Raw genomic sequence first — 27,866 nt, 5'->3', positions numbered from 1 at the left:
CACATCATTAAATACGTAATCAATTCAAAACATTTTATTTACTTGCCGAACAGTACAGCTGGAATATTTGTACAAAGATTTCAGTTTGACAGTGATTCAAACAGTTCATCCTTACAGCCCTTTTTCATGTCAAGTAAAGGGCATGTTTAGTTTTCAAAGCTTTGTGGTCAGTCTTAGTAAAATATATCAACTTTTATACATAATTTATAAGATATCTATGTATAATGTACTTTACAAGTAATAATGCTTCAGGTAAAGCAATTTCTTTGCAAGCTAAGTCAAGTTACCATGTTGATAACAGCATGCTATGTACTACTGGAAGAACCAGTACCACATATCCAAGACATGGATAATCTTTCTAAAATTTCCTTCCATTTTGGTGGTACTGCAAGATATGAACAAAAAGGAAATTAAGTGCAAAAGTTTGAGAACCAAATGCTGGACAGCAGCATTACTGGCTGTTGTGGGAGAATGAAGCCATATGAGGGGTAACGGTTGGGTTCCCGTGTTTTCCAGTTATCCCCCTCTTTTGACTTAATGAAAAGCTGTATGGTGGACAGTTTGACATTATAACTCTTACATGATGACATAACTGACATAACATTTTATCGTGAGCATTCACACATTAACATAAATAAAGAAAAGGAAGCCACTGGAGAGTTCGGGCATGTGGCCAGAATGTCAAAGCTCACCCTGGGAATGCGTGTGCTCAATTCAGTAAGAATGAATACAGTCAAGTCATCTGGCATCACCTCTTTTTTTTCTTTCTATGACGCGGTAAGGCAAAGGAACATCACAATTAGCAGCATTTATTCTTAAATTCTTAATCAAAATAGATCAAATTAATCAGGATATTTTAAAATGAACATCGCCAGTAAATTATATTAATCCTTTTTATACTTTCTCAGCCAAACAAAGGTCAACTCCAAACACAAGGTAGCTAATGCTACAGTGAGGTCCTCCCACACACTGCTCACAGGCTTAGTGAGACAGAGTGACAGGTTTTAAAGTAAATGGTAAACAAGTGAAAAAGAGGGCAGGACCTCAAGTGAAAGACTTTTTCACAATTTGAACAGAAATTGGGAACAGAATGAAGACAAAAAACAAATCACATTTTTATCTGTACAGCAATTAAATAAAACTAAACAAATAATCAGTAGTTTACACCCTAATTCTCAGTTTTCTGAGAGAACAATATTTTCATTTGGTCATTAATTAACTTAAACGTCATACTCCAGCCCGCTGCCTCAGCCCAATGACAACTTCTAGCTTTAAACACTGTAGACACAGCAAAAAATATATATTACATCACATGAAACGTTCCAATGTCTGTGGTCATAATACAACTTCATGGACTGATATCATTCATTTATTTTACCTTATCTCTTCTGCAACATTTCAGTAGAAAATGTTGAAACATTAGAATTATGAAGTTCCAGTCAAAAACCTATAATCCTAAACTTGTGCAAGTTCAAGTTATAACGTCACATTGCTGATTTTGTCAATCTGACTACGTTCTACAGCAAGAAAAAAAAACTATTCAAGTATCATGATTAAAGACTTTACAGCTGATCTCAGTTTACATTATTATTAGTTTTTCATCCATTCTCTCTCACACACACACACATGCACACAACAAGAGTCACAAGATGGAATAAGGTGTTCAATGCCTTCCTGTGATACCAGGACAAGCAATTCTGAATCAGGGGTAGTTGGGGAGCAGAGCAGAACAGCTGTACACAGAACATAAAGACCAAGTGTAATCATGGTCAGAGACAGAGAAACGATCTGTTTCCAAGGGAGTTTGTTGAGGGGAAGGTAACTTCTCTCTGAGGATGCTTTGATGGGATCTTTGGAGACGCCATCTTTGGGGAAATGGCTTACGGTGCTCGTCTGTCAGCAGGGGACACAGGAAGGTGAGAAAGTAAACCTCTGGAAGGGTGTCTATGATGCTGTGAGTCCTTCCTTTGATTCAGTCCGACAGTTCAGCGTTTCTCCACCTCTCTCTGACCGTGTCTCTATTCCTGGCGCTCTGTGTGTGGATCATTTCGTCCTAACAGGGCATCAGGCGACATCTAAATGTCAAAGGCATAAATGAAACAAAGAAGAACATCAGTTTCAGCGCTGAACTACAGTAGTAACTGAAATCTGTAAAAGCTAAAGCTAGTTAGTCCTCCTTATTACCTTGGGATGATTTGACTACCACCACATGTTTACGACATTTAAACAGTATTGAATGCTGGTTAGTATATAAAGTTACTCTGGATAGGACCATCTGCCCTAAGTCATAAATGTAAATTGAGCCAACTGCCTGTTTCAGTTTACAATAAGGTTACAGTGTGCTGAGAGGAAAGGAAGCATCGAGAGCAAAACAAGACAGGCAATGTATGACATGCTTAATATAAATGTTATTTCGTCATATGTTTGTGGAGCAGAATCAACACATCAGATTTATTATGTAATAATCAAACCAAGAGCTAAGCATGTCAATAAAGTGAGGAAAGAACAGGGTGTACAAGACAAAAATAAAAGACAGGGTCAGAAAGAGGGCGCTTGCTGACCTGGTCCCTGCTGGGCTGATATATCCTCTATCCCACTCAGAGGCTTTAGGAGACCATTCTCCCTAAAGGCTACAACAGGAACTCTCTCCTCCTCCTCCCCCTCTTCCTCCTGCTCCTGCTGCTGCTCCTCCTCTCCTTCAGGGGGAGACAACCTGGAATCTGAAGGCAGTACAATCACCTCTTCAAACTCTCCGTTCTCCCTGAGAAATGAGGACACAGAGGATAGGAGGAAAGGGATGTCAGTGTCAAAAAAACTAATTACAAAGAACATTAAACGTCAAAATATAATGTAAAACAATGCAGTGAAGTCACAGAAAGAGCAGCTCAAAACAGCAAGTATACCACTCTGTTCCCTCTTTTTGTATCTATATATTTATCTTGTATGTAATATATTTGCAGCTTTACCGCTCGTCAGGATGGCTCAGTGCTGTGGTGCTGGGGTTTGGGTCAGGGTCAGCCTGGCAACTGTTGCCGTTGCTATGGTGTGTTGGTGATGCGGTCACTGCAGATGGACCAGGAGAGGCAGGGCTCACTGATGGTGACAGAACAAGAGAAACAGCTGACAGAGACAATTTCAACAATTACAGGTAAAACAGCAAGATAACACAGAAGTTATAATTCTTTCATTTACCAAAAAATTGAAAATTATTTAAGTAAACAATTTGAATGCAAGAATTTTTTTAAATTAAGGAATGTGGTGAGTGGAGTTACCTGCATTATCTCCATTCCTGTTAGGAGTCACTTTCTAAAGACAAAACAGAAGAAAAAGAGCATGAGAGATTATACACAGCCAGATATTGTATTTGTCAGATTTGTGTCACATTTCTTCTGATCTTTACCTTCTCTGCTGTGTCTGAACGTCTCGTCCTCTTCATAATCTCCTCCAGACGCTTGGAATTAGGAACAAAGAGCTTTTAGATGCACTACAGATCAGAAATGATTATGAATATTACTTATGTGTGTGAAGATGTGTCACCTTCTTTCTCTCCAAACGTTCAGCCTCCTCCTTCTGGAAGTGTTTCTCTCTCTCCTGCCTCAGTCTCTCTGCCTCCTCTTTCTGTCGAGACTCTTCTTCCTCTTTCTGATACACACAGAATTTTATTTTTAAGATCTCTGAAGACTTCTTGTCTTCTTTTGTAATGTGTGAGTTCACATGTACACTGTCTGACCTGTTTCTGGAGTCTCTCTGCCTCCTCTCTCTCTTTCTCCTCCTCTGCCTTTCTCTCCTCCTCTTCCTTCCTTCTCCTCTCCTCTGCCTGGCGCTGGGCCTCCTCCTCTCTCTTTGCTCGCTCCTCAGCCTTACGGCGAGCCATCTCCTCCTTGGCTAGTCTGTAGAGATACGCACACACATAGCAGTGAAGACAATGTTGATGCACACCTTCAGTTCAATTCAGTATTGCACACTTTCTAGATGACACACAGCTCAGCGTACCTAGCCTGCTCCTCTTGTTGTTTGCGCTCCTCTTCCTCCCTCTCCCTCTGCTCGCGGGCCAGGCGACGATTCTCAGCCAGGATGCGAGTCGCCTCCTCTGCATCTGTGGTGCCGGCTGAAGTCTTGTGGGCTGAAGGACTGCTTACACCTTCTAGACGGTATGAAAATAGTGCTTTATGTGTTTCTGAATGCAACACGGCATTACAGACTACATGATAATGTACTGTAGGTGCGAAAGGGGTTAGAGTGTAGTAACTGACCACTGGCTGCTGCTGGTGTCTCCTCAGTACTGGCCTTGTTCTGGCCAAGCGGCTGAGGTCGGGGCTGCAGAGGACTGAGAACCTGCTCTTCATCCTCCCCTTGTGATCGAGTGGGTGTAGAGGATTGGGAGCTATCAGGTGTGGTCCTGACAGGACGAATGTTTCCAGGGTCCTCCGCCCCAGGAGACTTAAGTTGCTTAGGGGTCGGAGGGCGCCCTGTCTTCTGTGGAGGCCTGCATGCGGGGGAAAAGATGCATTAGGCACTTTGAACATTTTTTCATGGAGCTTGGTTACATTACACTTCATTGAAAATGGTTTCGGTGAAGATATTTTAAAAAAGGAATGGACATAAAATAACAGCTGTGCTAAAAACACCTCAAAAAAGTTACACTCTTCCTATTTTCAATCATCCATTACACCAATCTGTCACATATTTGCTTATGCTACTTTTTCCATGATTCTCCTACCTGCCAGGAGAGGGCGTAGTTACTTTGCTGATCTTTTTGCCTGAAGAAGAGGCGTGCTTGTTGGGGGGCAAAGTCAGTATGGGAGCCAATGGGAGTGTCAGATTGCTCCATGACTTCCTGACAAAGTCACGGTTCTTTTGCTGTAGGCCCTATGAGACGGAAACAAAGTGATTAAAAAAATATTATTCTAGATCAGGGCTCAAGTAAACCAATGCTCTCTTATAGCAGCAGCAAAGAGTTACAGAAATAGTTCTTTACAATTAAAAAAAAAAGAAAAGCGTGTAATCCAATGGTACAAAAGGTGCTCAGATCCAAGTGCCCTACTGACAGCAGCAGATGATCATTAGTAACAGGATTAGACTCAGACAGCCGTCCCCTGGCCCTGCATAACTTCTGGCACTAACCATACCAAGCTGTGACACTAACATAAAAATCTTTTACCAGTTGCCAAAATTTAAAATCAACCAATTAACAAGCTGTGTTATATTTTTGTAGATGAGAGTATACTGTGATGTTCATATATGACAACTTGAACATTATAATGGCACACAGGTGTTTTTCACTGGTGTATCCCTGGTATTCTGCATTGGATCTGGATTGAATTTGTTTGTTTTTTTGTCCACATATGATAGACATGTGTTTGTGGGTCAGTGTATACAGTGCAAAAGATGTCTACCTTTTAAGAACTTAATGGCATAAGCTGGGACATACTGCTGTCACACTAGACAGATGGACAGTAGGTACAGTGATGTGTGTGTGTGTGTGTGTGTGTGTGTGTGTGTGTGTGTGTGTGTGTGTGTGTGTGTATGTGCATGTGTGTGTGTGTGTGTGTGTGTAAAGAGCAGGGCTAGACAGATACTTTGATAGATTGTGTCTGACTGATCTGGGACATCATCAGCATGAAAAAAGACGAGAAAGGAGAGCAAAAAAGTGATGAATTATTTCTGCACTTCAGCATAATAAAACACCAAAAACACCTACATAGCAAATGAGTAAGCACCGGCACTATATCTACAAAATATTATAGCAAATACCCATAGATTCAAGGGTAGGATTTAATGTCAGCACTGAGAAAAAGAGGAGGATTAGAGTTTCCGTCATCACATGAACAAATGAGTAATGTCTTATTAGTGCACCCAGAATGTGTCACAGCTTAAATTTCACACTGTAATGCAGTACAGGTACAGTATTGGGAACAAAATTGTCTGTACAGTCAAACACAGCTGTGTGTTGATGGAATGACCTACCGGTTTTGTTCCAGTGGTCCTCCTGCGGGCAGCGATAGAAGAAGATGAGGTTGTGTCCCTGCTGAGGCTCCTCTCTTGGCTGCGGCAGTGAGGGAGCGGCTGAGCCTGCAGGGCCTTGAATGACATGGAGCCCATGGGGTGGCAGGACACTGAGCGAGGACAAACAGGCAATGCTACGGTGAAGTACGAGGTGGGAGTATGGAGTGTTTTGAGGAAGGCATGGATCAGGGGAGAGCGAGGATTTGTGAGACAGCGGTAAGGGTTTGATAAACAAGAGAACGGAGCAAAAGATCGGGATGGAGGTGAAGGAATTTGAATGAATGAATGAATAGATGATGTGGGTTAGGGAGGACCAGCATAGGAGGAAAAGGAATTAAAAGAAAAAGTTTGATGGAAACAGAGAACAAGAGAAAGACGGCATTAGTACTATTGATTAGAAGCCCAACTGCTAACATAACTGCGGCCATCACTTGGACATCACATGTATGTCAAAGATTTTCAATTAATATTACGCTTTTATTAGAAGGATTTAGTAGTGCTGATTCATCAGGGTAAGGATTAAAAGAAAAGAAAATAGAACAACTTTGTTGGACTGCTGTAAAAAGTCCCAGTGTTGGAAGCAGTAGACTCATTTGTCATCCAGTCAGAATAACCTACTCACTACAGACACATTAGACCTGACATCATGCAGAAGAAACAAGCATGCAGCAAAATACACAACACATGCGAAACATGCAGCTACACACACACACACACACACACACACACACACACACACACACACACACACACACACACACACACACACACACACACACACACATTGTGTTGAACATATAAAAGTGTGCAGTAGAAGAAAGCAAAGAAAAAAGAGATTAAACCAAACTTCCTTTAAGCAAAGGAGATGGACAGAAGTACACCAGATTTGCAGGGCAATGACAAGATGTTGTAAAATGTGAGGAAAAGTAGCACATGTTACAGTTTACACTTGAACAAGTAGACGGATAATTTCAACAACTTCTATTATTTATTTAATGTCCAAATGTATTTATGTGGGCTTGGGCTTGATTGGTTTGTTAAGACAAGTGCTGTGAGAGAGCATTAGAGCCGTAAACATTTGGAATATTCAACTATTTAAGTAATCAAATGATAATTTTCAGTAATTTTTTAAAGCAAAAATGTAATAGGTGACTTTATAAAAGGATGTTTTTTTTTACAATTATCTGATAAACAATTAACTGAGAAAACCATTGTTAGTTGCAGCCCTAGTTCTTAACAAAGTATCTTTGAATATTTCAGCACCTAACATCACATCACATCACACACAAACACATACATCATCTAAATCACTGTTGTTGTGGTAACAGTGATTGGCAGACAAGGCAAGGTACCAATAGGGAAATACTTCCTGAATGGCCTACTTAGATATGTGTGAATGTGTGCGTGTGCGTATGTGTGTGAGCTTTGAGTGCCTGATACGGCCTGGTGAGGGAAGTTTCAGACAGTGTAATGCTTTAAGTCTGGCCAAATCTGATTAACATCAGAAACCATTCTGATCAAGACCAAAATATAAACAGCACGGATACTTCTAGCACCGTGAGCTGTGATTGACGGTTCTGTGTGTCTGCATAAACGTGCTCTGTTGACTCTAAGGACGGGGGGTTTACCATGTTACCTGTTTGGTCTCCAGAAAGACTCATGGCACTGCGGCTGCGGGCCAGGTAGGAGTGTGTTGGCTGCTGCAGACGGTTCACCACATTGCTCTCCCATGGCGACAGAGGAAGGCGGCGCAGGCCTGCACACACACACGTAACATTTGAACAACTAAAACTATTAACCGCCTGCTGATTAGCCTAAGAAATCAGTCAAAGCAGATTATAAGCGATGCATAATTACTGTCTCTGTTACCATACCACCCTCGTACTGCACAGTGAGGTAGGCAGGAGATAAAGTTAACTCGTGACCATGCAAGCTGTTACGTTGCACCAACACCTGCATGCACCGGGCTGGTAATTATGAAAGATTAAACAAATTATAAGCAAACAAACCAAAAGCAAACACGAGAAGGAGAACATTCAAATAAACGGGGCAGGACATTGAAGTAACTGTTGTAAGTGAGGAAGTCAGAATATTTTGCCATGCAGTTCCTGGTACTTTCCCTGGAATTATTGCCATATTCCACATAATGCATAGCTTATTAACCAGAGATGGACAATGCAACAATTAATTAATAAACCCATCTTCACGATAACCTGAATTGCCACTTGCTAAAAGACAAAGCACAGTTAATCAGACATAACATGCAGCGTTGCTCGTTCAGATAATGAAGCAGAGGACAAGGTTGCAGGTTTCAGGGTTAGGAGGGAAAAGATACACCTGGGCTGGAAACTGTACAGAGGAATGTAAATCTCTGACCTATGACACCTATTATTCAGAGATTCATATTACACTTAACACGCAGTGCCATGATTGCATTTTATGTCTACAATTATGTGCGTCCATGTGTTAAAATGTAGGTGTTGATTTTTGAGCTGGGATAAAAACAGCATACAGTGTTCCCACAAAAACAAAAAGATTATCCTACAGAGGATTAGAGAAAGGGGTCACACGCAAGAGGGGGGGTAGATCTTGATCCCTCTGATGAAACACACAAAGTGCAAACCCAGTGCATTTTGTTGGATTTGATTATTGTATTGTAAATGCCATTTCAAATCACACCATTCTGTATAGTGGGACTTCTAAATCAAAGCTTAGTCAGTCTTCTAATTTTTAAACCTACAGTCATACATTTACTGATAGGAAAAAATAATGGAGATGGAGAATCATTTTACAACTACACATATGCATGAAAACGGAGCGTCAATGTTTTATTCTTTTCACTGATAGGGTAATCACAATTCCTATCATTTTGGAATTCCTCAACAGTTTCCAGCCCATGATCTTATTTGCTCTGCCGCATAGTATGTAGCATATAATACAAGGCTCCAAACTGCAAAAACCTTCCCAGAAAAAACACCTGTGTTTTTGTGGTGGGTGGTCTTTCCCAGGTGTAGGCGTGATTTGGACTGAGCTTTGCTAATGACAGGGGAGGAGGCTGTTCTCTTCTGTAAGCCTGTCAGCAACATATGAACATCAGAGAACACATGACTAATTCTTAAAGTTGCACTTAAAAAAAAAGAAAAAGAATATCTTTAAAGCTGCCCTGTGGAGTTTTTCTGTAAACAAACATGTTGAATGTAATTAATTCCCTGTGAAACGTATGCCAGACAGATTTTTAAACCATTTTATATCCTGTATTATTCACTTTTACTCGCAGTTTTCTTCTGTTTGTGGTTTGTTACTGCCATCAAACGTCATTCAGTATATCAGTGTGAAATATCAGTGTGAAACTTTCAACATGAAAGGGTGTCATGTCATATGCATGCTTGAACACAATATAAGCAGAAACCCACTTGTAAAAACATTGCTACACAGCGCCATTAGTGCTAATAAACTCCACAGGGCATCTTTTATCTATAGAACTGTATTTTATTATTGTGTCATCTCACTGAAAATTTAAGAAATTAGAAAACCAGCTTAAAACCTACATAAAACCAAAGGCAGATCATCACAAGTGAATAACTTTAATGCACAATAATAGTGTTTGTGTGTAAGGTTCATTTGAATTACCTCGGTCTGGTGAGTGTAGGAGTGTGGCAGAGGAGTAGGAGAGGCGCTTGGTAATGATAGGGTCTGTGTGTTTGGATAAATTCATCGTGGACACTGACCGCCTGTCAGCATCTACAAACAAACAGGCAGCATAATTCAAGAATATTAATGATATATTACTTCATAAAGTGACTTTAAAGACAGAGACAAAAGGGAGAAGAAGAAGAAAAAAACGAGAGTTGGAGCCAGCACTTTCTCTTTGAAGGGTTACTCTATTCTATGAGTTCTGGTTAAGTCAGGTTGGAAATGAAAAACTACCAGAATGTTGCTAAAAGGGAAAAATATTAGACAATGAATTAGTGCTAAATGGGTCTTATCATCTACCAATGTTGAAAAAGCTTTGAATGATCCTGTGTCTTTGGATATAAGTTCAAGTCACAAACTGGATTGCTACATGCAAAAATGAAAAACAAAAAACAAATACTAATCATGCCATTCACATTGGCCTACATGTACACTAATGCCAGTGTGCTAAAATATTTACATTTCTAAAGCCAGTGTTCTAACGCTAGCCCGCTAACTGTCAGTGCTATAATATTCACATTGGGAGGTCATTCCGTATCTGCGGTAGAGACTGAAAGCACTCTGCATGTGCTCCAGTCCAGCAAGGTCGAGTGGATAGAGGAAAGCCGACTCGACAAAACCTGGACCAGGAGGGGGAAAGGACAATGGCAGAGAAACAAAGAGCAGAGAGGAGGCAGAGGGAGAGCGAGTTTAAGAGAGAGAGAGAGAGAGAGAGAAAGTGAGCAAGAGAGAGGTTGAGTTAGAGAAGAAGGGGGAGAGAGAGAGAGGCAGAGCAGGGTGTGAGTCAGCAGTAACAACAGAGGGCAGTGGATCTGAATAGTTCAAATATAAGCATGGCAGAACAATACTGACACGCAGAGGCAGGCAGACATATTTACACAAGAGAGACACTCGCATCAGGGATATCAAAACACAATCTAACAGCAGGAAAAGTGGCTAAAAACAGTGAAAGTGAGAAAAATGTCCAAACACTTCAACATAAGGGCAAAAAAGTATCTCAATGAACTGTAATGAGTGCAGGCAAGCGTTGTGAGTTTGTGGCTTTATTGTTGAGTAATGTATGAAAGTACCGGCTGGTGTGCTGGGAGTGTTTGTGTGCAGTGCCCCGCCCCATGACCAGCGGTTGGGCTTCTGTCTGGTGGCCTGGCTCCTCTCCAAAGTTCGACGAATCACCGCTTCATGACGAACCTTGAGTCACAACACAACAATTACAACATCATCATCAGCAGCATTAAAAAAACACAACGCTCCAGCACGCAAACACTGCTGCTACACCAACACGTTTTTTTACTCTGAATGGATGCTAGCAGTGACATTAAGTCTAGAGACATGTAGTGTGTTTTGGGCATGCCAGATGTAAAAGATAAAAATAAAACTATGATTGTGAAACATACTCAAAACCAAAACAAAAAGCAAAGCCACTCTGTGAACTGGTCCTATGAATGAGAGTAAAGGAAGATTTTTTATAGATGGCTGCAATGCAAAAGCTTGTTGTGGTCCCATAATGTATTCCGAGAACGCATAATAAAAACCTGTCTGGTGGCCCCAACGTCACCAAACCTTTGTTGCATGTCACGCTACTCTCTCACTCTCTTTATCTTTTTGTCTGTATCTCTACTGTCAAAACTACATCAAAGCAAAATGCCAAAAACTGAGGAGAAAAATTCTGTTGCTTCATATTCCAAATTTAATTTATAACTGTTATTCATTTATGTATTTATTCATTTTATAAAGGTTTTTCTTCTTTAGCATTTAGCATTTTCCATGTTATAAGCCTTAGACAGACCACTAGGGAACAGGGGCTCCCCGTTATGAAGATTTTTTTAGCATGCCCCGTACTCTGGGAAGATACAGTATACTGTTGTTTCCACTCTATATATATATTCATGTGGTGCCTTAGAACTGTGTTTTGGCTCTAGGACACATCCATGTTCATTAAATCAATTAACTAATTAGACTCTGAAATCCAATTCATTGTAACGTGATTATTATTAATTACTGAACAAAGAACCTGCAGATAATCCAACAGCTTCTATAGACTAAAGAAAGCCCCACTTGATTTTTTTTTCTGTTTACAGAAGATGTTACAATTTCCAAAGATTAAAACAAGAAAAAAACTTGTGAGTCTAAAAATTGACCAGGAGGAAATGTGTGTATTAAGTATTATATGAATTTATAACTGAGATTTACCCCCTGAGTTTCAAGTGTTGACTTCATTTTGAGTTTTGGTGGCAGTTGTGAGTAATTGTTGTAGTAAGGACAAGTACTGTGTGTTTTCGGGCCTCGTTTGCTTGACTGACAGGGGCCTCAGCCTATCAAATTCAGTCACATGCTTCTCACCTCAGCTCCAAACAGGTCATTTAGCCTTTGACCAGATTTGGATTTTATAGCCTCAATAACTGTCATAACCAAATTAAAGCTGCAAAACTTCCCCTCAGAAATCTACAGGTAACATTACAACAGAGACTATGTATTTCTACAATTTATGGTAAATATGAAGTTGATGTGTACAATATGTGTGCAGATGCTGACTAAACATTTTCACGAGAAGATGATGAGAAGTTTGGCTGCAGGCATCCACGCATTTGTGTGAGTATTAAAAAGATCCGAATGCACAGGTGTTAAAGACATGTGTGTTGTAACCTTGTCATCCTCCAGCTTCTGCCGTCGCTTCTCCTCCACAGCAGCCCGTCTCTTGTCCTCCTTCATCCTCTGCTCCTCCAGCCGTCTCTTCCTCTCCTCCAGGAGCTTCTCATAGTGCTGCCTGGCTCGCTCTTCACGCGCCTGCCACTGGGCCTCCTTAAAAGCTATGGCACGGTGAACACACACACACAGTTAATATGGGCTTGATGTACAGTATGTGCATTAGTGTTTTGCATGTGCTCACATGCTAAAAAAAAAATCATACAAGTGTGCATAATCATAAGAACAAACACACATGCCACATGGACACACACCGGCTTATAACAGCAGTGTGATGGGTCAGCTGTAGATCATGTGACTAGGCTTTAGCTCTCAACACAAAGCAAATCCCTCAGCCCGTCAGCAAGGGCTAGGGGTATAACCACTGTGAATACCAGCACACACTTCAAAAATGTAAAACATACATAAAAAATACTAACAGGCCACTATTTCCAAAAGCCCATATGCAGTATGTCACTCACACATTCATCCAAAGCCAAATTCAATACACCAGCCTCCCTAAACCATGGACCATGGCCTGACCCATTATGTAACATGGGTGCTATGGTAACAGGGGTGCCTGGCTTTTGCCTAGACTTTATGTAACAACCAGAGAAACGGCTAGTTCACCACAGCTACAGGCCAACTGCAGTCATGATATGTTTCAGGAAGGATTAAAAAAGAAAAGAAAGGGAGGGTTAAGGCCCCCACATACTCTCACTCACACACACACACACACACACACACAGTTAAAGAATACACACCATTCTGTTTCTCACGCTCCTCACGGCGCTCACGGGCCAACCTCTGTCTCTCATCAATCTTGTTGAAGAGCAATGAGTCTGCAGCACAACAGTTAAATAGCATTAAAAACTCTGTGGAAGACAAATTCTGGGATGATTTATTTTTAAGGAACCAATGTGTATCATCTTCCAATAACTGTTTCAACATGAGATTAATTTATCTCTATATTTCAGTGTGTCTTGCCTGTTTTGGTGGAAGCATTGTTACTGGGGCTGTTGCTGGTGGCTGTGCGTGACGGAGTTGGGGTGGTGGCTGTGGGGGTCAGGGTGGGAGTGTAAGTCTGTCCGGAGCCTGAGGAGCCGGGGCGGGCAGATGAAGACGTGCCATCCTCCTCCGATTTATACTGGGAGTAAGATGCTAGAAAGAAAGATAAATAATTGTTAGTGACAAAATACTTCAGACAGGAAGTGAGGTAAAATAGACAGAATAAGGAAGGGAGAGAGACAGTGGGAATTTACATTAAAAGATCCATTGCTGACAAAGCTTCAACTTCTAATGCAAAAAGAAAAAAAAAAAAATCAGCTAAATTCTAAATCCGCAGTTATAAAAGTTTTACAGCCAAGTCAAACTCAAAACATGTCATGTTAGTCTTAAATAAATCATAAATCAATTTCCAGACCTGCCTCATTGTCCCACCCTGTCCCTACACACCCTCAAAACTATGTAGCTAGCCTGTCAAGACAATGACACGAAGTCAATCAATAATAAAAGAGCCATACCATGAAAGTCAATGGTGTTTTGTAGTCAAGTATGCAACAACACCCTGCTTTTCTTTTACATACAATATACATGAAAATACACACTTATGTAGTGTAATTAGGTAATAAAATGTTGTACTACTACTACTCTTTGTGACCTATACTTCTGACTAGCTGGCAGTAACTCATACTGAAGGTCCATTTGAGTGTGATCAGACACCAAGTTATGCAAGGTATAAACATAGAATGACTGTGTGTGTGCGTGTGTGCATATGTGTGTGATATTAACTGTATGAAATCAAGCAATAGTGAGAAAAACCGACCGTCACAGAAAAACAGGGAGACAAGTGTAACGAGAAATGTTTGAGAATGAAAAGGATAAAAAGCAGAGTGACACATCACATATGAACAACACTACCCTCATCCTGACAGTGCTGACTCTGATCTGTATTTTCAACACTTAAGACTTCTGCAGTTTAGCCTGACAGGAAGCAAAATTGGGTACTATTTTACAGGCTGCGTGTTCAGTGTATTGTCAAATGTCCTCAGTGTGCTGCAGTATTTCCAGCCAGCTCAGAGCTAAGCTATTGAATAATGGCACTATCAGGCACAGGATGACTCAGCACTTTTATGTCAGCCTCCTGGACACTGACACAGAGCTTAACATTGAGCTTTATGAAGACACAGATGAGCCTCCATGTCCTCCATATCTAAAAAATGGCCACATGCACTCAAGCTTTGGGGCGGAAGGCTTGCACGATTAGACGAGGACACCCATGACAAAGTCTCAATTGCACTTCTTTATCAATACTGCAACTCACCTTAGATGACAAAACGTATTATAGGTGAAGTAGGTGTGGAAAGTAAACATTGTGTGTGAGAGTGTGGTGAAGAGTGGAAGCTAGGCAAGTCTCTAAAGACACTAATCTGTCCCAGAAAGTTGAAGACCGAATTAAATCAGTCCCCTTGACACACTATATCATATGAACTCTACCTGAAATAGCACAATCCACTTCCTACTCTTCATGTCTCTCTCTTGCGCTCTTTCCTACATGGTCTCTTTATCTATTCTCCTCAGCGATATGTTAGGTCAGTCAGGTAATTAATGATGCTGGCAGAAGAGTAGAGCAAAGGTACAGGTTTCTTTTCCAAAGCTACGAGTGGACTCTCATCATGCTTTATAAGCAAGCTCAAGTGCACTGGGCATTCAAATCTTCAAATGAATACTCCCATTTTTGTATAATTTAATGCTACCACTCACCTCCGTGGCTGTGTTTTGTATGATTATACTAATCTGTGTGATATTTATGCTATTGATTAATAGGACAATTGTGATCTGTGTCTGTGTTTTTGTGAGAATTTCTTTGCTCATTCACTACATGGCGGAAAAGTTTTTGAATTCACTTGACCTTTGCACCCATGCAGCCAATGCTGATGACATTTGTACACTTCGCGGTTTGTGATAAGGCATGTTGTCTACAATGACGTCAAACTAAAATAGCAATGCTGTCTCCATCCTAACACACTGAGGCATTTCAATTCCCAAAGGAAACACAGGACAAAGATATGAGGTCATAGCTGCAAAGGTATTGCATGTCACAATCTATGGGGCATCTATAGAGATGAATAAACAGGCATTAAAAGGTCTATGCCGTCTCGGGTGTGCTAGCCTTGGAACTGGTTTCATAATGGCTATTGTTAAAAACAGGAAAAGTTGGACTGGGTCATGTTACAATAATGTCTAGTCGATGTACTCCTTCCCCTAAAATCATTTTCCTCACACAAAAGATAAGCTCATTGAGAGAAGAGGATAATGTTCAGCAGCCAAATATTGAACTGGAAATTTGTGAAAGGCTTTAGGCTAAGCTCCATAACAATGTAAATGAGATGAGGCCAGGATCTATCTATTTGTATTAAAGCACCTTCAACAGGAGGTAATATTGCAAAAAATTCAACTAAAAAAAACGAACACATCACGTACACACACAAAATAAGGAGGTCTTTCTGTTTGTGCAGCTAAACACTTAGTGAGTGATGTAGTACACCCTCAGTCATACTGAGTGGGAATACAAAGTGAGCCTGTGGTGACAGACTAAGGGCAGGAGCACTTTTCTCAATTTGACAACTTGAACTGGGGCACTTCACTGAAAAGAAAGAGGAATTCTCAGGAAACAAGAAACAAGTTCCTTCCTCACAAAAGTCTGGCACAGAAACACAGACATAGGAGAGGGAGACAAATAAAGGCTGTCAAGCAGAAGAAACAGCCAGCCTCATTCACAATTAAATGAATGAAAATTAGCAATTACTGACACACAAAATCATTATGCGCAAAACAGCTATTTACATCTAGCATTTATTGAAAATTAGTGATCAATCAATATATATTCAGCCCCACAGGAACTGCATTGTGACCCATATTCACATTAACATTACCATTTTATCTCAGCAACACTAAGCTCACATATACTGTAGACATCACATAGATATAATGTAATATAAATTTTGTCATTTGAACATTAGCTAGATATACCCCCGAATTTAAGTATTTACATTCATGGATATCGTGCAGTTCATGGATGTTGAATGTGTGTGTGTGTGTTTGTGCTAATTAGACTAAACTAAGCAAATCATGATAATGATGAGTCTGCTGCATGAAACTGAAACATGAGCAGCTCACTTTGACTGAACCTAAAGAAAGTCAGTGGATATCCTGAGCTCCACCTTGGCTTCACATAGTCAAGTTTACCAGAGAGGGTTTACCAAACAAAAAGAACTGGGGTCATTGTGCACATAGAGGAGGTCAGCAGAGGTCAAAGGGCTCCCTGTGGCTCGAGTTGTCTGCAGATCAGGGTAGCATAGGGTTTTACATTAGCCAAAATAGCAGCATCTTCCAGATGGGATGCATATATAAAAGAGGTGACTGTGAAAAGTATGATGAATGATTTTACTCTAGACTGACCTAGAAGTTATTGAAACTCTGTTAATGCCCAACCATCTTTGCCATTCCCAAACCCCAAATCCTGCATTTGAAAGTCTCAACATTGTAGTTACGTAGTGGGGATCAGGAACCTTAAACATCTACACTTTGAATTTTCATGTCAATCTCTGACACTTTCTCTCTCTCCTTTAGGAATACATTTTTCTTTAATTACTGCAGTGTGGGTGGATAGGGTGTCCAACTAAACTTTGCAAAGATTTTACACATGGCCTTGTGGTTTGGTGACTGGAGTGCTGAACGTGATATATTATATCCCCAGTTCAAGTCCAGCGAGGCTCCTTTGTTGCATGTCATTTGCCATCTCTCTCCCTTCATTTTCTGTCATCCCACTGTCGACTCAATAAACGACAAAAAATGACCCCCCAAAAAACACAATTGTTCACTGCCTCCAATGCATCAACACAATGATGTGGTGGACTTAATATCTGGTGCAGTTGTTTCCACCCGCTGCACCTCACAGCTTCGTCCATCTGTTGCAGATGTCATTAAACAAACAAACCTCAAATGACCTGAGTATTTTTGGCTATGCGCAATAGACAACAGTTTAACAACCGTAACCACCCAAATAAGTCTTATTTATTGTAGTGTAGCAATTTTCTGCCACACATACACTGAGTACTTCATTATTTGTATTTTATTTATAACAATTATCCACAAAAAGTGTGAGAAAAAAACCTTATATTAAGTCAGATTCACGGCACACAGGGTACAACAGTACTTAAAGTACTGTAAATGTTTCCTTTCTCAGTAAGAAACTAGACATAGGCAGATTTTACAGTGTAGTCCTTAAGTATTAGGACTGTGATGTGTTTTTTATGTTTTGGCTCCACTCCAGCATACCGGATTTCAAATGAAACAATGGCTATGTCGACTTTCAGCTCTCAGGTTTGGACGGTGCATAATCATGTTACATGAAACAAATTTGAATTAAACATAGAATACTGAACTTTAATGTCATATTTATAGTTTAATTTCAAACAAACTTACAGACTACACTATACTTGTGTTCACTCTCCATTCTGCAACCTGTGAGTACCGAATATGAGTGAAATATGCAGAAGTCGTGCTGACAGAACACAAGTATTTACCTGGATTTTGGTTCATGATTCCAGGGGTGTGATCCCAGGATGGGACCTGCTCAACCCCTTGCTAGTGTCCCACTCTAACTAGTCAGATTGGAGGGCCAGAATCAACGTTCCTACTTCCTGAACACATCCTGCATAACGAAAGATAAGCTCAAATCCAAAGTCCATAGTGTGCTGAGGGGGACGAAGGAAAAACCAAAAGAACGAAAAACAAGCAACAGAAAAAGAAAGCCTGCAAAATCCAACCAACTGTTCCCAGAGTAATGGGGAGAGAGAGGTCAGCTTTGGTCGATATCACTGTTGTTGAGAGCCGACAGTGTGTGAGACAGGTTGTGGCTGCTCTCCAACCCCCATCCTTTTGTGTGTGTGTGTGTGTCCGTGTCTGTGTGTATTTGCGTGTAAAAGAGACAGAGAGTGAGACATAGAGAGAGTGTGGCTGTTTAATCTGCCCCTCCCTCCCCAAGTGCTGGTGTGTATAAGTGTGTGTGCGTGCACACTCCCCACCCCCAATCTATCTGCATTCATTGGCAGTCAGATTAAATGGTCAGAGTTAGCGATTAATGCTGTGCTGTCCAGGCCAGTGGGTAGCAAGCAAGCACGCTGTGTGGCTCCTGCCTCCCTGTAGCCTGAGAGGATTAGCCACTGCTAATGCTAAGCTAAACTCTAAGCTCCAGCCATCAGAGCAGTAAGCGGGTAGGGGTGGGAGTCTTCCTTTCCAGCCCCAAGACAGCCATTCAGGCCAGGATATCAGGTGCCAGAGGGGTGGGTGCTACTTGCAAATGATATCTACAAGTAGATATCAAGTACATATCTACATTCCATCACTCATTATGATTTTTGACAACATTTTGACATGGTGGTCAAGAATAACAAAAAATACATCCAGTTTTGCAGTGTTGAGGTATCATCAGAGTCGATCTACCATGTCGATCAAAACTCCACACAACTGCTGAAAATTAAACCATTATTTTGTGTGGATCACTAATTAAGACTACTCTAAGGCTAAACTTGGATCAAGTTGATGAAGAAAACATACTAACAGGACAAACAATCAATACCATCTATCATGCGTTACGGCCATTCTGGTGTATGAATCAAGGATAGCATCCAAGCATGATTGTAAATTTAAGATAAAGACAAGTTGTTTGATACACACAACTCGGCAGGTGCCTGATATTGAGATTATGCATGCTGCAGAACTCACAATCATCTCTCTATGCCCCCCTTCTCTGTCTATTCTGCTCTATTATTAATGGTTTAAGTGAGCTGCACATGAAGGCTTCCTCCCATGAGGACACTACAAACCTGAATGACAATCATGTCTTACACTAAAAGGAAATGCAATTACTTTGAAATCAGACCAACCTTGTCTTGTCCTTTTTATATAATATAGCAGATACAGACCTACATCATTTACTTATATGGAGTCAGCTTAGCAAGTGTACATGGGTGGAAATTGTAAAAATCTAGTTTTTACATTCTAATATTTTATCAATTTCAAATAGGTCAAAGATCATGTATCACTCTGTTATACATGTAAATTATATGAGAATTAAAGAAAGGTGAAACAAGGGCGAAGGGATGTTAAAACGTATCTAAAAACAGCTGACTTACTGCTATATTACTGTTTTCAGGGCAGCAGTATTATGCAGATTCAGAAGGAACCCAAAAAGGCTCAGTTCACTTTTAATATTAGAAAGCTGACACACATTGAACCAAACCAGGCCCATAACTTTCATATTCACAAGCAATACAACACTACCCATAAAACATTGCCCACACATACTTTTCTGTGTGTTCTTTGTATTCAAACATATTTTTCTACTTCTCGTGGTTCCCTACCAAGACTTAAGAATCTAATCTGAAATCAGACAGGAACAGGTTACTGAAACCAACTTTCATTGACACTAAAAGAAAACATATGAAATGAATGAATTAATATCAAACACCAAAGTCAATTTGATAAGAGAAGAACAGTTCAATGTGAAAGTTAATCATTTGTTGCACGTTTATACCTGCTGTCACTGCAGCCACATGCTTTCCTGTTGACTGCCTGCTCTGCTTACTGATGCATTACAACCACATACACGTGTGAAGTGGACTGCACCTTCACTCTCATCTGCTGCCCTTGCGTTGTTGACCTGATCTTGCCTCGTCAGCTGGTTTCTGTGCACATACACACAAACTGTGCCTTTCTCATCAGACCTGTCAGCCACCTGTCTCTGGCTGGCTCAGCTTGATGGGTTAGGGGGACTTTTCATCAGAGAGAGCAAGAGTACACGCATACTATACGAAAAAAATAAGTAAACTATAAAAATATATACAAAAGTGTAAGCACATCGTGAGAGCACAACAGCCTTTACTAGACCTCACTAACCGAGCAGAGCAATTGAACACAAAACACATCTTCACTCATATTTCCAGCCACTTTTATCATTTGTACCGTTATGCTAACAAATACACACATTTATGTCTTGAATGCTTCACCACTTTAGATTGTCTTTGTCTACTACTGCGACTCACTACTCATGGCTCTGCCCCAGATGTTAATGCCCTCACTCACCCCATTTCCTTTCCTCTCTCTCTCTTACTCTCCCTCTCTCTCTCTCTCTCTCTCTCTCTCTCTCTTACACACACACACACACACACACACACACACAATATACTCAGTAGTTTAAATGTGGCTAAACAGTACCAGAGCATGCAAATTCATCATGCCATCCACCACACACTTTACATTCCTCAAATTGTTCCTCTATCCTCTCCTTCCATACCTCTTTTCTTCCTCTTGCAAGCATTTCTCCGTCTCTGTCCCTCCTCTTCCTCAGTGATGGTGAAGAGTGCGGGGATGGCTGAACGGTTGCCTCCCTTCCTCTGTCTCCTTTTGCCCCGCAAGCACTCTCCCCCACCTCCTCCTTGTCCTCGTCCCTTACTGTCTGGCATCGCCTGCCCTGTTGCTAACCCTCGAGCCTATGGCTAACTAACCCAACCCCTGCCCATCCCACCCTGTAGTAGTGGGTGGGCTGGGGGGGGGGGCAGGTCAGTGGCAGATGCCAGAGGATGGTTGGACAGGGTCACCCCTGAAAGCTTCCTTCTCAGTGAAGATGTAGATAGCTGATGGCTAATGCTAACAGCAATTTCTTCTGGCTGCACATTGCTGCTCTGTGTGTGAGACAGCAGAAAGAAGAGAGAGAAAGAGAGGGGGAGGATGGGGCAAAAAGAGCAGGAGAGAGACAGGAAATCAGCTGTGGATGACAGCAAAGGACAAAGATGAGTTAACAGGTAGAGAAGATGAGTTAAGTGTAGAGAGATGGTGAGGGAGTGTTTGAAGAGAGACAAACAGAGCTGCTCACTGTGCTATGTCCACACTGACTGCGATGACAGTGCCAGGCAAAGAGTGAGATAGTCTTGCTGAGGATGAGCTCTTGTAGCCTGGCTTAGAAAAGAAGACTTAATCCACAAGACTGGCTTGGTTGAGAGCTAGATGGATTGCACTTCTCTTCACTCCCTTACTCCTCAAGAGATGCTGCAGCTGCAGTTACTGTTACTGCAGCCCCCCTTCCCCTTTCCTTCACTTCCCTTGCCAGATTTATCCTGTGCAGTAAATGCAAACTTGTCAGAAGAATCGCATCACACAGGCACTAACTGCACAGTACACACACTTAAGTCCTTAAATAGAAGGATGCGAGAGGCCAACAGGGTTGTTAAAATATTCAGTACTAATCCAGCGGTGGAAGGTGAGCCGTTACCAGTAAAGAGTTTCCCTGACAACAGCAACACATGGACCAATGACGCAGGAATGTGGAGAGCAGGTGGCATGCACACTTTAATGTAAGGCACACAGCTTGGCATGCATGCCTATGAACCATAGACTGTATGTAAAGATGGATGACATGACAGCTCCACAAAAGTGAAGCCAAAATATGTCGGTCACCCCCTGGTGGTTGGTTGCAGTATAGATCATAAGTCCCGCCCACTCCATGTTAGCGTATGGGACATGAGCCAAACTGAAAATTTAAATTACACGTCAAGACCGCAGCAGTTTCTGAAGGAAGACGCTAATATAGGTTTTGATTTGTGATTCAATACCAGCAGTAGCTGATTTTACTGATGGGTTTTAGCTGGTTATCTTCTCCATCGCAGCTCCTAGATTCACTCGGCTCCTGGCAACAGAACAGCTGTCAGTCAGGTTAAGGGGGCCATCCCAGTCCCCTGACTCCACTGCACAGACTCTGGTTGCAAATGTTGTCACACAAACAAGATGGAAGCAGTATTTTGGATTCATTTGTGCATCTCAGTAGGAAGTGGAGACATTTTTCCAGAGTCTACACATATATACAGTCTACACACCAAACAAACAATGCAGTAATAAAGCGGCCACTTTGGGAGGGGTCAGTTCATACAACATATGGTATATGGCCCTGCCCAATTTTCCATCAAAAAAGACCTCAGCTGTCAGACCTAACATGGCTGTACAGTAAATCTGAAAATGTTTTCATTCATGTCTAGCTGGTTCTTTACAGGAAGAGTAGCACAGTCAGCATTTATACGGGAGCAATAAGTTTTACTGCAGTAACTGGAAAAAGGATTAAGGAATAGTGAGAGGATGTGCCGGTGTCACAGAAGTTGGGAAGAAAAAAGGGGCAACAAAGTAATTATGTTTATTGGAGGCTTGTCCAATTACAGTGCAAACAGTAGTCCAACGAACCATTCATTGTGGCATGTCCTCGCACAAACTTAGCTCACAACTACCAAAGCAAATACAAGGTGATTAAACAACCAGCATGACAGCTGTTAATGCCACCAAGACACTGTGGTTGAACACGGTGAGGCGACAACCATTAAAGACACAACCACTGACCGGCCTCTCAGCTCAAACACACTTAACCTTACATTTCTACTTCTGCAAAGCAAACAGCGTAATATGAAGTATTATAGTAGAGAGTTTAATATGAACATCCAATTCGCAATATATTAAACTATATATATTATGTAAAGGAATTCAGAACAAGACTTGCCGACTCATCTCATTAGGGAGCACATGCAGCACAGATAGACATATTCATGAAAGAGCAATCTGATCTTTGTCCCTGCAGGATAGAGTAAGGCTGTAATCCTACACTCAGACTTTAACCGGATAGGCCAGGCTACACACCCTTCTCACACCTGTTGAATGTGTGCATGAGAGGGACAAAGACTCAGAAACAGGTGAAATATTGTGACCAACACGAATAAATTCATCAAAAAAAGTATTGAGCATAATCCTAAAGATGCCCTCCCTTGTGTTTTAAGATGCTGCTTTGAATAAATTACACAGTTAAAAATGATTATAATCACATTTGCTTCTTCTCACTCATTATAAAAATCCCAAATCAAATATATTTAATTTCTAAATATTTAACTGCTGAGCTGGACACAAAATGTTCCCTTCTTCACTGTGAAGTCAGTTCTCTGTAAATGCGCACTGGAGGCTTCAACTTCCCACATGATACTTGTGTGAATTGCATACTGGACCATGATTGGCTCCAAAGTAAGTGTGATGTCACAAATAATGCTGGCAGGTTCACACCCCAAATTCAGATTTAAGACGAGCACAGAGAAACTTTCCCCCTTCAGCAGATAAATGTGAAAACCGCCTCCCTATGTCAAACTCTGTATAAACATCATTCTGCTCAATGAAGTCAACACATCTGACTGAAGTAATACAAAGTAAAATGCTTTTTTGAGTGGAGGGGGACTTCAAGTTTAATTCTATGGATAAACAGAAATTGTATGGGACAACGGTCTTTCTAGGCGCTCAGAACACAACAATATGAATCATCACCGAAGTCTACAAACTTCACTAAGACAGGATATAATATAATCATGGTGGTACAGTAGGTGAGGAAGTGCTGTGCTTCTTGCCAGTCAGAGTGATGTGAGTTACAACAGAGACTCAGCAAATCTCAAGACAAAGCCCAAAACCGTTGACGGCATGAAAGAAATAAAAGAAATATACTTTAGGCCAAATATATTAGCTGGATGATACAAAATAAGTGTGTAAAAGGTGTATATCATGCCAAGAAACACCAACTACTAATGAAACAGGAAAAAAAGAGATGAAAACCTGGGGCACACATCCACACCTTATAAACATGAACAAGCCCTGAGGTGTCTGGCACTAACAACCGGTTACAACTGTATGTGTCAGCTGATAAAGAAAGTGATATTAAAACTGGTTTTGCCTTTGAGTCAGGCATGATAGGTAGGAAAGTACTTTTGTGCAGGCATTTTGTGGGACACCTATTGGATGTCAAATAGCAGTAGATTTTGGAAAACATCTGATAATCCGGTAAGACACAGAGTAGGCTACAGTCTAACTGCTGGGGTCGATGAAAGTGGTGAGGACAGAAAAGAAAACTGACTGGGTGACAAAGTTGACATGGTATTGGTTGTAGAGCAAGCTATGTCATGAACATGATGAAAGAGGGGCATGATAAACTCAATAACAAAATGAATTATGGCCGATTTTTAGACATCTGCTTAAGTTTGAGGGTTCTGGTGTTGTGCATGCTGGCTCACTGTCACACTGGCATGGCTTACTGGGTCACTCCAATAGAACAAAGCCATTATTAATGTTATTAGTAACACCAGTGCATTTCTTATTTTAACTACCCAACATGTCTGTAGTATAAAATTTTCTTTTCTCTCTAACTGGAGATCCTGTGTAAATGCCTGCACTTGGATACGGTCTCCAAATCACATTCTGTGTTAGAAATGGTTTTCCTCACTTTAGGAATTAAAGGCCTGTCAAAAAAAAAAAACCCTCAGTGACACAGATACATATTCAGGACATACATGCTTACCTTCCACGTCAATCTTTAAATTAGCGTGTCTTTGCACAGTTTAACCCTGAAGCAAACCTATCTGGATTTGCCTAGCCAAACACGCAAAACTACAGCACATTTACAACCAGCACATTTCCAAGAGAGAACACGTGAGCTTAGCTAGATGCTAACGGCTACAACTGTTCACCATGTTAGATTTTAAAGATTAATTCATGAAACCTTTGACTATTAAATGTCCCTATTTGCCACCACAAATCATTGCCATTTGAAACTGATATATATCCAAAAGCTACACCTGAACAAAATAAATGAAGAGTCAGCAGTTTATAGCATTAATCTGGAAATGTCTATGTTCACACCACAGCAAAAATGACCCTAGTTTGAGTTATGGAATTTTATGTTTTACTTACTCAACTCACAATTCAGATGTATAATGTACTTTTTTAAATCACCAGAGTTAAGCTGAGGTAAGTAGCTCAATGCTGAGGCCTTTTTCACAGGAGATATTTTGACTTGTCATAGCAGGACCTTATCATAAGTGATTAATGATGACTGAGCTCCATGTAAGTGTCCAAAGTTAATTCTATTAATTGCTCCTGTGCTTTTCCTGCTTTGACATGACAAAATGTTTGCTGTGAAAAAATAATTTTAACAAGAAGTAAAAGCGCTGTAGCTAAACAAGGTATTGTGTGTTAGTACAAGTAGTCATTTTGAGTCCCAACTAGCTGTTTGCTCTACAACATATCAGAAAATAGTAACAAGTGCCTATCACTGTTTCCCAAAGCCCAAGATGATGTCCTCAAATGTCTTTTTTTGTCCTCAGCAACAGTTCACAACCCAAAAATAGTCAGCTGACTATCATCAAATGCAAAGGAAACAGGAAGGTATGTTTGAAAAATTGGAATTTGAACATTTTTACTTGAAAACTAAATGAAATTATTTTCAAAATGGTTGGCATTTAACTTAATAGTCCACGACTAAGCGATTTAACGACTAATCGTTGCAGCTCTAATCCCAATGTAATTTTCTAACTGACATGAAGAGCTATAAATCAGGGCTGAGACATGGACACAATCAAATATCACAATATGTTTGACCAAATATCTAAATATCAATATTTTGACAATATATCATGTAAATCATGTAAAAAATATTTACATGATGTGGATCCAATGAGTGAGTGGGTAAAGGTAAATAATAGAAGAGTACAGTCTGGTAAATTCAGAATGAGTTATATGGGTTTACTGTAATGCAGTCATTAAAACCAAGAAAAAACAACCATTATACCATATCACGATATAATCATGTCAAATATCTAAGAAGAAATCTAGACTCATATCACAAAATACAATATTGATATATTGCCCTGTCCAACTATAAAATAACAGTTTATGTAACAGGTGTGCAGTTATCCGGGAAAACAGTTTAGGATATTACCCAGACAAAATTAAGTGTGAACTGTGGGGGGAATAGTTAAAAGTCACAGAGTGAAGTTGTAGTCTAAAGCCTCATTATAAAGCTCGCTGTCCATTTCCAGTAGGCTAATTCACCTGTCGCGTCAAACTGAAGCAACAGGTGTCTGCCACGGCAAACTGAGCTGAAACTGTCGCTCACCTGCCGCAATAAAGGTAAAAACTAAAAAATAACCGAGTAGTTTCAATAACAAGTCGTGTTTAGTTGAATATAAACCGCAAAGCAACCGGTTGGGTGAGTTAATCCTACTCCCGTGACCCGGCGGCTCGGACTACTTGAGTCTCTCTTTAATTCAGCGTCACCGTTCAAACACCGTTCAAATAAACTGGAGTCCCTCCGCCAGCCGGCACCTCCCTCGGGATTTAGTTAAACAGTTAGTCTACTTCTTCAAAAGACAAATAAAAGTTTACAAAAGTTAAGTTTTCCTTTCCGCAACTCACCTTGGGACTCGGGAGGAGATGCGTCGCTGCCATCCTGGTCCGCCATTTCTCCTGACGTCAGCTGAGAGGGATCAGCGGCAGGCAACCGGAGAGACCTGCTGGAAAGATCCCGAGACGTACCGGGCACCCTCCTACGGACAGGTGGGGAACGACACAAGCAAACATCAGTTCAGCTGCGTAACTGAGCTGATAATATGCCATAATACTACATTGTAGTTTATTCTAGAGGCAGAATATACCTGCTGCCACACACTTGTCAGGGCCAAAAAAAGTGCAAAGCCAATGGTGTAGTGCAGTCATGTCACATACAGAGTGCATTTACAGAATCAACGACTAAAAACTAAACAACCATCACACACATTTACATACATAGTTGAATACATATTTCAAGTGGATATATACAAGTTAAAGAATAAAAGTGTATTTTGAGCCTGATAGAGATCTGATAGAGAGGGGGATGCTGTTACCAGGTGAGGTGACATGAGAGTCCTGGAGGTGAAATAAGAGGTTAAAAGATCAGATATACAGTACTGTGCAACCACCATCATACAGAAATATGTACACAAAATTGATGGAACCTACAGTCATCTTAGACTCTCCTGCTCTTCTGTCTGTCCTCCAGGAGTTGCCTATTACTAAGTTTAACAGTTGTGTCTAGACATGGACCCTGTAGCCTACCTCTCTCCAGAGTTCATAGAATTCATTCAGAGTTCAACACAGGGGAAGGGTCAGATAAAAGTCCTGTAGGCCTGTTGAATAGTGGACTGCTCAAAAATGTCTTAGGAAGGGAGGGCTGTGGGGATTTGTATAATCTTTCCTGCCATTTTAACCTGACAGAATAAATAAGCTTTAAACTTCCAAACTAGCTGGTAATGCCATAACGTAAGATGAAATCTACAGTACAAAAAAAATAACATAACATTCCTGCAGACAGCAAACATCTCTGGAGGAAAATGAGGCACTGATGAATTCTGGACAGATACTTGCCACATGTGTGAGCCTGTTCAGCTCACTTGTTCCCAATCAGTCTGACATTTGCTTCAGTTTGGACCATCTGCAGAAGTTAGTTTACATTAAGAAAAACAAATAGGATTTGATTACCTTCATCTGAATAAGGATATTTTAGTGCATGAAAAAGCTATGCTTGGGATAGGGCAAGG

At 40.8% G+C, this 27,866-nt stretch overlaps 1 protein-coding gene across 4 annotated transcripts; it reads right to left on the bottom strand.

The window, feature by feature from the left end:
* Nucleotides 1-25: 25 nt before the first annotated feature.
* On the bottom strand, nt 26-26,823 carry map7b (microtubule-associated protein 7b). Of its 4 annotated transcripts, none has more exons than XM_053337368.1 (19): nt 26,707-26,823; nt 13,369-13,542; nt 13,146-13,223; nt 12,343-12,506; nt 10,770-10,887; nt 9,637-9,747; nt 8,984-9,079; nt 7,643-7,762; nt 5,968-6,116; nt 4,721-4,869; nt 4,254-4,486; nt 3,994-4,144; nt 3,731-3,890; nt 3,538-3,642; nt 3,401-3,451; nt 3,273-3,306; nt 2,967-3,093; nt 2,562-2,761; nt 26-2,075 (listed from the first exon to the last, which is right to left on the bottom strand). In XM_053337368.1, exons 1-19 carry the CDS (start codon nt 26,750-26,752, stop codon nt 2,065-2,067), a joined length of 2,277 nt encoding a protein of 758 aa, XP_053193343.1. In that variant the 5' UTR covers nt 26,753-26,823; the 3' UTR covers nt 26-2,064. The 4 variants fall into 4 exon arrangements, with proteins under 4 accessions (XP_053193343.1, XP_053193344.1, XP_053193346.1 ...); XM_053337369.1 differs by having other exon boundaries at nt 3,994-4,141; XM_053337371.1 differs by lacking the exon at nt 26,707-26,823 and adding an exon at nt 17,970-18,095.
* Nucleotides 26,824-27,866: the final 1,043 nt, after the last annotated feature.

This window comes from Scomber japonicus, chromosome 17 (genome assembly GCF_027409825.1).
Source record: "Scomber japonicus isolate fScoJap1 chromosome 17, fScoJap1.pri, whole genome shotgun sequence".
In the NCBI taxonomy this organism is placed as follows: Eukaryota; Metazoa; Chordata; class Actinopteri; order Scombriformes; family Scombridae; genus Scomber; species Scomber japonicus.
Note: the sequence above shows the minus strand (reverse complement) of the source record. Positions and strands in the feature narration are given on the sequence as shown.

Bases quoted from the DNA above. Each gene is read 5' to 3' on its own strand.
- map7b (XM_053337368.1), bottom strand. From the start codon at position 26,752: ATGGCGGACCAGGATGGCAGCGACGCATCTCCTCCCGAGTCCCAAG. The intron at 6,117-7,642 runs GTAACATGGTAA...GTCCTCGCTCAG, and splicing joins TCTTTCTGGAGACCAAACAG to TGTCCTGCCACCCCATGGGC. The intron at 3,307-3,400 runs GTAAAGATCAGA...TTTTGTCTTTAG, and splicing joins GTTCAGACACAGCAGAGAAG to AAAGTGACTCCTAACAGGAA.